The sequence below is a fragment of the Mercenaria mercenaria genome, chromosome 13 (assembly GCF_021730395.1).
Source record: "Mercenaria mercenaria strain notata chromosome 13, MADL_Memer_1, whole genome shotgun sequence".
Classification (NCBI taxonomy): Eukaryota; Metazoa; Mollusca; class Bivalvia; order Venerida; family Veneridae; genus Mercenaria; species Mercenaria mercenaria.
Window position 1 is genome coordinate 51,213,764 of NC_069373.1, and position 13,378 is coordinate 51,227,141.

At 35.2% G+C, this 13,378-nt stretch overlaps 1 protein-coding gene across 13 annotated transcripts in view; it reads left to right on the forward strand.

The window, feature by feature from the left end:
- LOC128547932 (inositol 1,4,5-trisphosphate receptor type 1-like) overlaps nucleotides 1-13,378 on the forward strand; it is a 181,399-nt gene that overhangs the window by 141,902 nt on the left and 26,119 nt on the right. For 11 of the 13 annotated variants that reach the window (XM_053521831.1, XM_053521833.1, XM_053521822.1 and 8 more), the window contains 6 exons: nucleotides 627-813; nucleotides 1,666-1,859; nucleotides 6,201-6,404; nucleotides 6,945-7,037; nucleotides 9,766-9,861; nucleotides 11,267-11,329. In XM_053521831.1, the coding sequence (XP_053377806.1) occupies nucleotides 627-813; nucleotides 1,666-1,859; nucleotides 6,201-6,404; nucleotides 6,945-7,037; nucleotides 9,766-9,861; nucleotides 11,267-11,329 (837 nt within the window). The remainder of the gene's footprint in view (nucleotides 1-626; nucleotides 814-1,665; nucleotides 1,860-6,200; nucleotides 6,405-6,944; nucleotides 7,038-9,765; nucleotides 9,862-11,266; nucleotides 11,330-13,378) is intronic. The other 2 variants (XM_053521827.1, XM_053521834.1) reach the window with 1 other exon arrangement.

The window sequence follows — 13,378 nt, forward strand, 5'->3', positions numbered from 1 at the left end:
TAAGCGAGTGTTCCTTATAACCGAGTTCCCTATAACCGAGGATTTTTACATTAAATAAAGAAGGAATTAGATCGGGGAATTGAAAACTGTTCCTTATAACCGAGTGTTCCTTATATCCGAGTTCCTTATAAGTGAGGTTTACTGTATAGATCTTCAGAGAAACACTAGACCTGGGTATAGCTCTGCTGGAAGGTGGAAATACTGTCATACAAGTTGGTATAGGTCTATACGGGATAACAAACTGAGACACTCTGACTGGATAAAAGTTTGTTTAAAGATGGATAGATTGGTATTAGCTTCTTTATTGCAACTTTTGTTATTAAAAATAGAATTGATATAACCAAATAATGTTGACGAAATTTGAGGTGTTCACATAACTATATACAGGATGTAAGGACAGATCACACATGTTGTATTTCAGTAAAACATCATTGTCAATTATCAGATGTCTGAAAAACATGATTTCATTTTATACCTATGTTGCCTGTTTCAAATATGGGTAAAAAGTTGTAAAGTAATGAAAAAAAAGTCTAATTAAATAAAAACACTGTGTTTTCTTTGATGGTAATATTATCCATGTGTTTGTAGTGGTAATAAAAATAACATTTTTGACACATTCTTTTTAGCAATCATTATATGCAAGGCTTAAAGGGGACAAAGATTCAGAGGTGTTTTTCCGAGTGTTTTTTCACTACATGTTTGAGGCCCAGACAGAGATAAAGAATACAATCATGGTGAGCACAGCCGAGGTCCTTACAGAGAAGAAGGTGGAAGATAGCAAACATCCAACAGGAATACTTGGCAGACACAGAGGTAATGATTCACATATTAGATGTATTATCCAGGTTTTATACCATTTCATGTTTGAGGCCCAAACAGAGATTAGAAATATTATCTTAATGAGTTTTTTTTTATGGTGGTAGTCACAGTAGTAACCTATTTGAATTTGTTACTTGGAAGAGGTAGAGTTACATAATCACTTTATCCTGTGATGTAGTACCTATTGTATCCAAGACACAAATTTTGCTTAAGTATATTTGCATCATAAGTCCAGGGACATCTAATTCTAGAGACGTGGCTATACTTTTACACAGCATTGTGGATTATCAAATTCATAAAAAGTATATTGACCTGAAAGGCAATTTGGTTTCTCTAGATTTGATAATCGAGGGAAAAACTTTGATACAGATGTTTTAGATGACTGATGCTTAAGGCAGTATTCTTATTCACTTGTTCCGGGATTAAAAAATAAAAGTTCATTTACCTTTAGTGTAGTGCTGGAAGGGAATTCAAGACTATTGATAGGTTTACTGAATGCCAACTACAGCCCAGCACTTGCTGAAAGCCACCTATAAAAAGATATCTGATACCTAAAAACCTTTAGTTTCAGTCCTGATATAAACATTTGAAGTGTATTTAATCTTATGATTAAAGACAAGCTGCAGATATAGACTTGTAGCTCTCTAAAGAATGGTTGTTACATACTGGTTTGAGCCATTTGATACTTTACAAATACAAAATGTAATTAATTACATCTGATTATGATTACTAATTACAATTACCAAGCGTCTCAGTAAATGCTACCAGTCGATTTGTATCTAACTTGTTGAAGTCTGAAGAAATCCAAAAACTTGAAATTTACAAGATTACTGTTTCTATTTATAGAAGAACCAGAGGGTATGACTCTCCGTAGCAACAGTCAGGATGAAGAAGGAGTTCCACAGACAGTTGAAGATGCCCTAGCAGACAAAGCCAACAGGGAAAAAGATGAGAAAAAGTTGCCCAGTCAGATAGCTATAATGGAACCAATCCTCAGATTCCTACAACTACTCTGTGAGAACCATAACAGGGACTTGCAGGTGGGTTTTACAAGTTAGGATGTTTTCTTTTTTAGCTCATCTGATTTTTTGAAAAAAAATGATGAGTTATTGTCATCACTTGAGCGGTTGTCGGCGTCGGCGTCGGCGTTGCCTGGTTAAGTTTTATGTTTAGGTCAGCTTTTCTCCTAAACTATCAAAGCTATTGCTTTGAAACTTGGAATACTTGTTCACCATCATAAGCTGACCCTGTATAGCAAGAAACATAACTCCATCTTGCTTTTTGCATGATTTATGGCCCCTTTTGTACTTAGAAAATATCAGATTTCTTGGTTAAGTTTTATGTTTAGGTCAACTTTTCTCCTAAACTATCAAAGCTATTGCTTTGAAACTTGGAATACTTGTTCACCATCATAAGCAGACCCTGTACATCAAGAAACATAACTCCATCTTGCTTTTTGCAAGATTTATTGCCCCTTTTGGACTTAGAAAATCAGTTTTCTTGGTTAAGTTTTATGTTTAGGTCAGCTTTTATCCTAAACTATCAAAGCTATTGCTTTAAAACTTGCAACACTTGTTCACCATCATAAGTTGACCCTGTATAGCAAGCAACATAACTCCATCCATCTTTTTGCAAGATTTATGGCCCCTTTTGGACTTAGAAAATATCAGATTTCTTGGTTAAGTTTTATGTTTAGGTCAACTTTTTCTCTTAAACTATCAAAGCTATTGCTTTGAAACTTGCAACACTTGTTTACCATCATAAGCTGACCCTGTACAGCAAGCAACATAACTCCATCCTGCTTTTTGCAATAATTATTGCCCCTTTTGGACTTAGAAAATCATTTTCTTGGTTGAGTATTATGTTTAAGTCAACTTTTCTCATAAACTATCAAAGCTATTGCTTTAAAACTTGCAACAGTTTTTCACCATCATAAGTGGACACTGTACATCAAGAAACATAACTCTATCCTGCTTTTTGCAAGAATGATGGCCCTTTTTAGACTTAGAAAATCAAGGGTAGGACAATATTTCTATTACACCAAAAAAATCAGATGAGCGTCAGCACCCGCAAGGCGGTGCTCTTGTTTTAGCTCACTTGTCACATAGTGACAGGGTGAGCTTTTGTGATCGCCCTTCGTCCGTCCATCCACAATTTCCTTGTGAACACGATAGAAACCACATTTTGTATTTAATTTTAATCAGACTTGCACTCAACTTGTATTGGCATAATATCTTGGTTCTTTTCGAAAACTGGCCAGATGCCATCATGGGTTCAAAAGTTATGGCTCCTTAAAGGTCCAAAATTTGCTATTTTTGGCTTGTGAACACGATAGAGACAACATTTTGCAATCAACTTTAATCAAACTTGCACACAACTTGTATTGGCTTAATATCTCGGTTCCTTTTTAAAACTGGCCAGATCCCATCATGGGTTTAAGAGTTATGGCCCCTTAAAGGGCTAAAATTTGCTATTTTTTGCTTGTGAATACGATAGAGACAACATTTTGCAATCAACTTAAATCAGACTTGCACACAACTTGTATTGGCATAATATCTCGATGCCTTTCGAAAATGGCAAGATCCCATCCTGGGTTCCAGAGTTATGGCCCCTTAAAGGTCCAAAATTTGCTATTTTGGCTTTATGGTTTGATTTGATACAAATTTGCAGAATATCTTCAACAACAATAAATCTTGGATTCCATGATGAATCTGTCAGAACCAATCCTAGGTTCTGGAGTTATTTTATATCTGATTACCTCCCCTGATTTTAATCAAAATGGATTTATATCAGTAAGTACTTGTAGGACTCATTTGAAATTTCATTATTGTCATTCATCGGACTCAGACAATCAGGGTAGATAACTATGGACTGATTTTATGTCAAATTACCTCCCTCTATTTCAAATTTAAATGGGTATATCTCTATAACTAATGAAGATACTGATCTGAAATTTCATTTATCCCATCAGATGGACTTGGACAATCAGTAAAGATAAATATTGACTGAATTTATGACAAATTACCTCCCTTTATTTTTTGTGTAAATGAATATACCTAGCAGTTTCTAATGAGATTGGTTTGAAAGGTTATTTATGTCTTCCATGGTAAGAAATTTCTACTTTTACTTACTTTTCTAATATGTTGTTGTCAAGGCTTGTACTCTGCATCTTCTACATGCATATACCAATGCATGATTACCTCCCCTGATTTTAATAAAAATGGATTTATCTCAGTAAGTATTTATAGGACTCATTTGAAATTTCATTATTGTCATTAGTTGGACTGAGACAATCAGGGTAGATAACTGTGGACTGATTTTATATCAGATTACCTCCCTTTGTTTCAAATTAAAATGGGTGTATCTCAGTAACCAATGAAGATACTGATTTGAAATGTGGTTTATGCCATCAGATGGACTCGGACAATCAAGGTAGATAGCTTTTGACTGAATTCATGACAAATTACCTCCCTTTATTTTATGTAAATGAATATACCTCAGCAGCATCTAATAAGATTGATTTTAAATGTTATTTAAGTCTTCCAGGGTAAGGAATAGTCATGCTAGTACAAAAATGCAGCATTTGAGCCTAGGACCCTTAAACTTGGTATGGAGATTGGCCCTGACTAGTACGTGACCCATAGGTCAAAAGGGACTATTATAAGAAAATATTTATCCTGATGATATTTAATGTGTATGCCTATGACATTATGGTCTATGTCAAAACTTGATCTTATCATTAAGAGCAATGGTACTCAGGTGAGCGATATAGGGCCATCATGGCCCTCTTGTTTTCAGAAGAATCTGTATTTTGTGACAATTAAGTTAGACTATATTTGCATATTATAAGCTAATACTTGTAAGTCCATTGATCTATGGTCTAGAATTATAAAGTTATAGGTGCTGCTTAATTTCCATTGACTAAAAAGGTTACGAGTCTAGACTGCTAATATGTACAAATGCACTGAATATGTTAAAAGGTTTTCTTGTTTGATGTGAATTTAAATTTTCTGGTTAAACTTGTCAAGTAATTTCTTACTGACCCTTTGAAATTCTGTCTACTATCCTATCGTATTTCTGTTTTGTATTTCATGAGACATGGTAGAATGTTTCTTCAGCTGAATGAATAAATATTGCATGATAAAACAATTTAGTGGATTATAATTGTGTTCTCATTGATATATCATACATGTGGTACGTCCCGGATTGTCTGGGATTGTCCCGGAAATTACATACTCGTCCCGGTGTCCCGGACAGTGTTGAAATGTCCCGGAAAAATAAAAATACAGGAACAAATAAAAATAATCCCCTAAAAAACTTGTTTTTTGTCTATAAGTTGTTGAATTTTACACAATGAACAGTCCTCGGTGTCACATTTTTTATTCCTAATTACCCAATATCATTCATGCCCTCGAGCGGGACATGTGTTGATAAAGCACGCTTTGATCACGCGACGATCTTTTGAAGACACTGATTAAGTTACAGTCGGTTATTATGATGACCCTGATTAAGAATTGATGGGATTATGCAATCAATAACTGTTTTATGATACTGAAATTAGGAACATTAGTTGAAAATCTCGTTGTTTTTAGCACGTTGGCAGTAAAGCTACACATGTAGCCTTTATGGAAGAGATTATTGAAAACGGTCAAACAATTATTATTTTTAAAGTGAAACCATTTAAGATCTAGATCGATTGTCACACATATTCTAAATTAAAATGTTGAATGACTCCAAGTATTTTATATCGTTGATTTTATCTACAAGATTTATTTTATTCCTTTAAGGATTCAATTTAATTATTAGATAAACATTTAAGCTTTAAAATGATACCAAATTTGCTAGAATCTAAATCACGATGACCAGGTTGATTCTTCGTATATAGTAAGTCTCCTAATTCTGTTCACCTTTGGACCGCAATAAATTCATGTGCCGAACTATAGATGTGTATTGCCTGTATTTACCTCCCTTAGAAATCTAGACGACATTTGCAGCAAATTATTGTGCTTCTAGCTACAAGCGAGTGAACAATGTTTATATCAGAAAACTACATGTAATATTATGATATTTTTGCATGAAACAGACGAATACCAATGTCACGGTGTATGTACCGGACAAAAGGTAAAAATCCCGGAAATTTTAACTCAGAATCCCAGAAATGTCCTGAAAAATTATGGCATGTATGGATATATCAAGCCTTCCTTTTCAGTACTACCTCCAGGAACATTGGCAGAAAAAAACAAGTAGAACTTAGTGATGCAATAGTGGTGTTCTAAATGATATATCTATCCTGCACTTTCAGAAATACTTTAGTAATAAAGTATAACCTGGTGACGCTGTAATTGTGTTCTTAATGATATATATCTAGCCTCCACTTTCAGAACTACCTCCGGGAGCAGCCACAGAACAAAAACAAGTATAACCTGGTGACGCAGACTTTACAATTCCTTGATTGTATCTGTGGCAGCACTACCGGGAAGCTCGGCCTTCTGGGATTGTATATCAATGAATCAAACAGAGGCTTGATAAACCAAACACTGACAACGCTCACGGAATATTGTCAGGGACCTTGTCATGAAAATCAGGTGTGTTTAGAATCATATTTGATACTGTGAAATCATTAATATTCATCGAGGACTAATTTTCATGGATTTCATGGTTATGTAAATCCACGAAATTAAATCCCAAGTAATAAATTTAATTCCAATTGATTTTATCTTCAGAGTGTGCAGTCCAGGAAATTATATTCCAAGGAAAAAGCTATTTTGATCAAAACCACGAAATGAAATGATTCACAGTTCTCCAAAAACTATTTTTTTCAGTCAAAATATTGTTGCCAACAGATTTTTTAATGTATAAATTCAATGTTTGTTTTAAAATTTATGTTTCATTGAAGTTTATTATATTGTACCAACTAGTTAGAGATCACAAGTTTCAGATTGTTTTCGAAACATGAAGGTACATGTAATAGTTTGCAACATTCAGTACATTGGTACACTTTTTGAGTAGTATGACTACTATGGTAGTCATTAATATTTGTGGTGGAATATAACACATTCTATAATGTTTATATGAATCTTGGTTTGTTTTTTCAGCAGTTTAAAGGTCGTATTTATTTCTTTCAGAATGCAATAGCCATGCATGAAAGTAATGGTATAGACATCATTATAGCCCTGGTCCTCAGTGAAATCAGCATGGATTTAGTCCTTGAGTTAAAGGTAAATGTTTTATATTTAATTCAGTATGACAAAATATTTTATTTCATTGTACTTCTCAAAACTGTTTATTCAAGCAGTTTGATTGGCTTAGTGGAGATGTTAACACATTTATGAATCCAATGTTTATTATTTTGTATACATACATGTATTTCAGCAGTGCATCAGTGCAGAATGAGATAGCAGTAATATTAAAAAGACAGCAATAACTTGCTTATATTTGAGGGGGCGACTTCAGATCACTTGTCCCTCACTAATGTGGGTTTTAGACTCATGTCATTGAATCCTTCATGTGAGGTAGCCTTCCAGCTGGCTAACTGAAGGTCAGTGATTCTATCCAGGTGCTCATGCATTATGAAATAAGGCATGGAGGAGTCTTCCGACACCGTTAAAAGCTGGAAGTCGCCATATGACCTGTAATTGTGTCGGTGCGATGTTAAACCCAACAAAAAATAACAATATATTGCTTATATATGAATGAAACATGTGTCTTCACTTGTTTTCTTATATCATATTCTATGCAATGGCCATGGTTTTGATTCAAAATTTGACAAAAAATTGTTTTTGAAATTTTTTACTCAGAGCACAAAATCATTAAAAAAATCTAATGGAAACATGTTTACTTGGATTTTGTTTTTAGTCCCCTACTGGTTGAAAACCAGTTTTGGGGACTATAGGAATGCTCTTTTCCGTCATTCCGTCTTTCCGTCTTTCCGTCATTCCGTCATTCTGTCATTCCGTCATTCCGTCCGTCCGCAATTTCGTGTCCGGTCCATAACTCTGTCATCCATGAAGGGATTTTAATATTACTTGGCACAAATGTTCCCCATGATGAGACGACGTGTCATGCGCAAAACCCAGACCCCTAGCTCAAAGGTCAAGGTCACAATAGGAGGTCAAAGGTCAACAGGGCTTTTTTCCTGTCCGGTCCACAACTCTCCCATCCTTGAAGGGATTTTAGTATTACTTGGCACAAATGTTCCCCATGATGAGATGATGTGTCGTGCGCAAATCCCGGACCCCTAGCTCAAAGGTCAAGGTCACAATTGGAGGTCAAAGGTCAACAGGGCTTTTTTCCTGTCCGGTCCATAACTCTCCCATCCATGAAGAGATTTTAATATTACTTGGCACAAATGTTCCCCATGAGGAGACGACGTGTCATGCGCAAAACCTGGACCCCTAGCTTAAAGGTCAAGGTCACAATTGGAGGTCAAAGGTCAACAAGGTTTTTTTTCCTGTTCGGTCCATAACTCTCCCATCTATGAAGGGATTTTAATATTACTTGGCACAAATGTACCTCATAATAAGACAATGTGTCATGCACAACTTTCAGACCCCTAGCTCAAAGGTCAAGGTCACACTTAGCAGTCAAATGTTAACATAGCATGAACAGGGTCTGTTTCGTGTCCAGTCCATAACTCTGACATTCATTAAGGGATTTTAATATTACTTAGCACAAGTGTTCCCCATGATGAGACGACGTGTCATGCGCAAATCTCGGACCCTTAGCTCAAAGGTCAAGGTCACAATTGGGGGTCAAAGGTCAACAGAGTTTTATTTCCTGTCCCGTCCATAACTCTGCCATCCATGAAGGGATTTTAATATTACTTGGCACAAATGTTTCCCATGATGAGACGACATGTCATGCGCAACACCCAATACCCTAGCTTAAAGGTCAAGGTCACACTTTGAGATCAAAGGTCAAGAGGATTTTTTTCCTGTCCGGTCTATAACTTTGTCATGCAAAGCAGGATTTAGATATCAGTTGGCACAAATATTCCCCTGGATGAGACAACATGTCATGCACAAGAACCAGGTCCCTAGGTCTAAGGTCAAGGTCATATTTAGAGGTCAAATGTCAAATTCAAGAATGACTTTGTACGGAACATTTCTTCTTCATGCATGGAGGGATTTTGATGTAACTTGGACCAAATGTTCACCACCATGAGGCACCCTTGTTTTTAGAATTACGTCCCTTTGTTGTTACTATAAATAGATTTTATTGTAACTTTTTTATTACTGGCGGTAGAGAAAAATCGAGACCACTTTTCTGTGGTACAGCATGCATGTTACATCCAATTTTTAGGTGTATTTTGACCTATCTCTACCTGGTAAAGAGTTTCTTGTGGACTTATATTATTATCATTTTTTTTTTTTTTTTTTTTTTTAAAGATTAATTTCCCTTTGTTGTTACTATAAATAACTTACATGATAACATTTTTATAATCAGCCAAAAAAATTCAATATGAAAACAACTGTCAGCCAAAAAAATTCAATATGAAAACAACTGTGGGTTTTTATATATGCACATTTTAATCCAGGTGTGTTGTTATAATGTTATAACATATTGTATATGTAGTACAATATTGTTTATACATCATTGACAGATATCAGTTCATTATGTTATACTGCAGTAGAAAAAATTAGGTGCCTTCCAGTAGGGGACTTTGTATTGCATGGCAATACTTCATTCACTTGTTTTCTATTGTTCATGCATGTTTTTCAGCAGGGTTGTACAACTGATCATTCGAATGGACTAATTCCTTGTAAAGCATATACAAGAGATTATGTAGCAACAGTTACAGGGCCTTTGATGATTCGACAGTAACAACACTTCAACATTTGTGGTAGCTGATTGTTCATCAAGACTTAGTATTTTTGTAAATTATTCACTTGAAAAAATACTGATAATCTTGCACAAATAGTTCAACCTGGTAGTTCATATTTACAGAACAATGCCTCTAAGTTGCTCCTAGCGATCATGGAGAGTCGACACGACAGCGAGAATGCAGAGAGAATCCTTGTCAGCATGAGTCCACAACAACTGGTATGTATTGTCTCTTGCTGGTAATCTGTAACCTTTATCCTGCATAATTTCCAAAATGGACTAGTCTATCATTCAATTTGGGCAGTACCATTTATTATTTGAAGGGATGTTCACTGAAAACTTACAGGCTGAATAGCGACTAGTGCAGACCAAGATCAGCACTGGTCTCAAAGGCTGAATCAGTTGCTGACAACAGGTTAAAGGCTAATACAATTTAATTCAAGTTTGTTAAACCAGCAACAACATGTTGCTGCTGAAAACAGTTACTTACTAAGGTTTGATTTAAGGTAGTGCACCCATAATGACTGTAATTTCTGTGTGATTACATGAGCTGCGCCATGAGAAAACCAACATAGTGCGTTTGCGACCAGCATGGATCCAGACCAGCCTGCGCATCTTCGCAATCTGGTCAGGATCCACGTTGTTCACCAACGGTTTTTCTAATTGCAATAGACTTTGAAAAGTGAACAGCATGGATCCTGACCAGACGGCGCGGATGCTGGTCGCAAACGCACTATGTTGGTTTACTCATGGTGCAGCTCACATAATCTTTTTTGGTGTTTCGGAATTCTTCATACTTGGCTTTCTGTTCATACCGATTTCTGAAGTCACGTTAAGGAGAATACATAGTTAAATGTAAATTTCAAATTGTTGTTGTGTCCTTTACCTTAAGACAGGTCTTCAGTGAAACTGGGTTGTGGATGTTTTCAAAGTGTCTGTTGAGACCTTCAGGCTTCCAAAATGTACAAGTTATATTTATGCGATATCTAATAGACATTTATGGAATATCAAATGGAAATTTATGTAGTATTTTATAGACATATAAGTTATTTCTTTGCCTAATGCATATATAAATGTATTTAAAAAAGGCTTCACTAATGTTGCTGTCAAGAAAAAGCTCATTTACGAGTGAATAATATTTGTTTGGTTTATAAAATAATGTGCAATGCTAGTTTAATGCATAGCTTGAAAACAAACTTCATTAATCAGTTGTATTTATTATATTTGAAGAACTTAACAATTTTTTATCAGATAACTCTTAAAACAATTTGGTACTAACACAGTTAAGCTTTTTAATGTAACATTTGAGCTGCACCATTAGAACACCAACATAGTGCCTTTGTGACCAGCATGGATCCAGACAAGCCTGCGCATCCCCGCTGTCTGGTCAGGATCCATACTGTTCGCTTTCAAACCCTATTGCAATTAGAGAAACCATTAGCGAACAGCATGGATCCTGACCAGACTGCGCAGATGTGCAGGCTGGTCCGGCTCCATGCTGGTTGCAAATGCACTATGTTGGTTTTCTCATGGCACGGCTCATTTTAAAGTTCGGATTTTGTTCTTGCTAATTTTGTTTGGCCTATGTTTTAATGGCTAAAATAACTGATTGCTTTGCAAATAGGTGGAAACTATGACAGGAACTTTCAAACAGGCTTTGGCAGAGGGAGATATTGTTTTTGATCAGGTCCTAATGCGCAAAGCATGATTTTGTTGTTTTAGGATTATTATAAATACGCATTGTTGTTCTTGCTAGAAATATTGAATGTTTTTGTTTGTTTGTTGTTGTTTTGTCTTAGGTAATGTCTGTTTTGATAAAATAAGATGTATTTCTTATGGTTAAGCATTTGGTTGAAAGTAGTCAGGAAGGTACCTGTTACTAAGAGATAGGATAACAGCCAATGTTGGAATTCATGTACTGTTTGATCCATCTTTCCTTTCTTTAACCTTTACCCTGCTAAATTTCTAGATTGGACTGGTCCATCATTCAATTTTGGCAATACCATTTGTTATTCAAAAGGGGTGTTAACAGAAAATTTACTGACTGAATAGCGAACAGTGCAGACAATGATCAGCCTGAGGGGAATGGGGGGGGAGGTGTAACAGGACCTTTTTTAATATCAAATATGTCATAATTACTTTTGAATTTATTACCAGAAAATGACTTTGATAGGGAATTTCCCTTTGTTCTAAATTTTGACAAAATTTTCAATATCGACTTTACTTGTAGATGGATTGTTAACAGTTATGTAACTTTCTAAAGTCTGTTCCACCTATTACGTTTACCTCGTTTCTGAATTATCAGTATCGATAAAATCGTCCAAAAAACATATTTATATACCATACATCAATATCTCTAGACCTTTTTTTCATTTTTTCAATAAAGTGTATTTTAAAAATATAATCTTGGATTTTTCTTTTTTCCCCATAGACCGTAATGCTATATGACGTTACGTCAACTTTCCAATATGGCGGCGTCCGTAGCGCAACAAACTAGGGGTCAACTCAAAATTAAAACGCCCGAGTTAATATTTGAAAATACTGTGTTTGTTATCGTATTATGCTAATTCATGTCAGGCCACCTCAACATGAATAAATAAATAAATAAATAAATAAATAAGAAAATAGAAAGAAACAAACACAAAAATCAATGGCATTCTAAAAACAAATGTGCGCGCGAGCGTCTCGATATTTTAACAACACATGGGTATTCTTCTTATATAATGTTTTCTGTTGTTAAACCGGAAAATTATAATATAACTTGACTTCTGTGGATGTGACCTAGATAGATATTACCTCCCGGAAGTATTTTTAAGGATTTAATTAATAAAAGTGGAAACTAAACTTCGTAGTCCGTCAGGATATTCCCTTTCAATCACGTCACATTAATCTGAACGGACAGGACAAGGAAAAAAATGTTTTAAACATAAAATGGTTAGATGTCTACTACTCGAAATATTTGCGTTGAAATACGTTCATAGTTACAAAAACTATCTTGACCGTTTAGAAATAGAAATATTGGGTTTTCCTAAATAATTTTGTTAACATTTCTGTATTTTTTAGTTATATTTAGGACCAAGATCTAATTTATAAAGAAATATCAGTTTATGTAAATGTTCCACTGAAAGGCCAAATTTTTATATTGGACCAGTGACGGAAAACATACAGAAAAGTAATAACGTAAACAAATTTTTTCTTTAAGACTCCATATTTATGTTGCATGTAAACTCCTTTAGTCACCACTGTGGATAAAAAATGTAGAACGGACAATGGCCTCTTTTTCAAAGGTAACAATTTAACGTTTCACTGACAGGGTGTAAAATTCCACTCGCCCGCTCGCATTGGCGAGTTAAAGTCTGAGTAGGACGAGTGGACCTTGCTGTATACTCGACCGATCGGGCGAGTGGTTTTTTACGTCCTTACTTTACCAAAATTCAGAAATTACAACTCCAAAACCTCAACAAACTTTGAGATGGTTCAGTCGCTACCTGGATTGACTGGAATTTACCCGCGAATCGTAAAGATATCAAAACGTCATGCCGGTAACTTTCCATTCCACAAGCACGTGCGACCTGTCGTATTAAATATCTGATTTACATCGACACGTATACAAAAACCGTGCGTAGTGCATTCATTTTTTAACATTTTCGCTTCAAGTTTTCAACACCTCTTGAGAAATAATACTATTTGAATTCTATAATGATTTTAATAAGATATCGACAGAAATGTAGGCAAA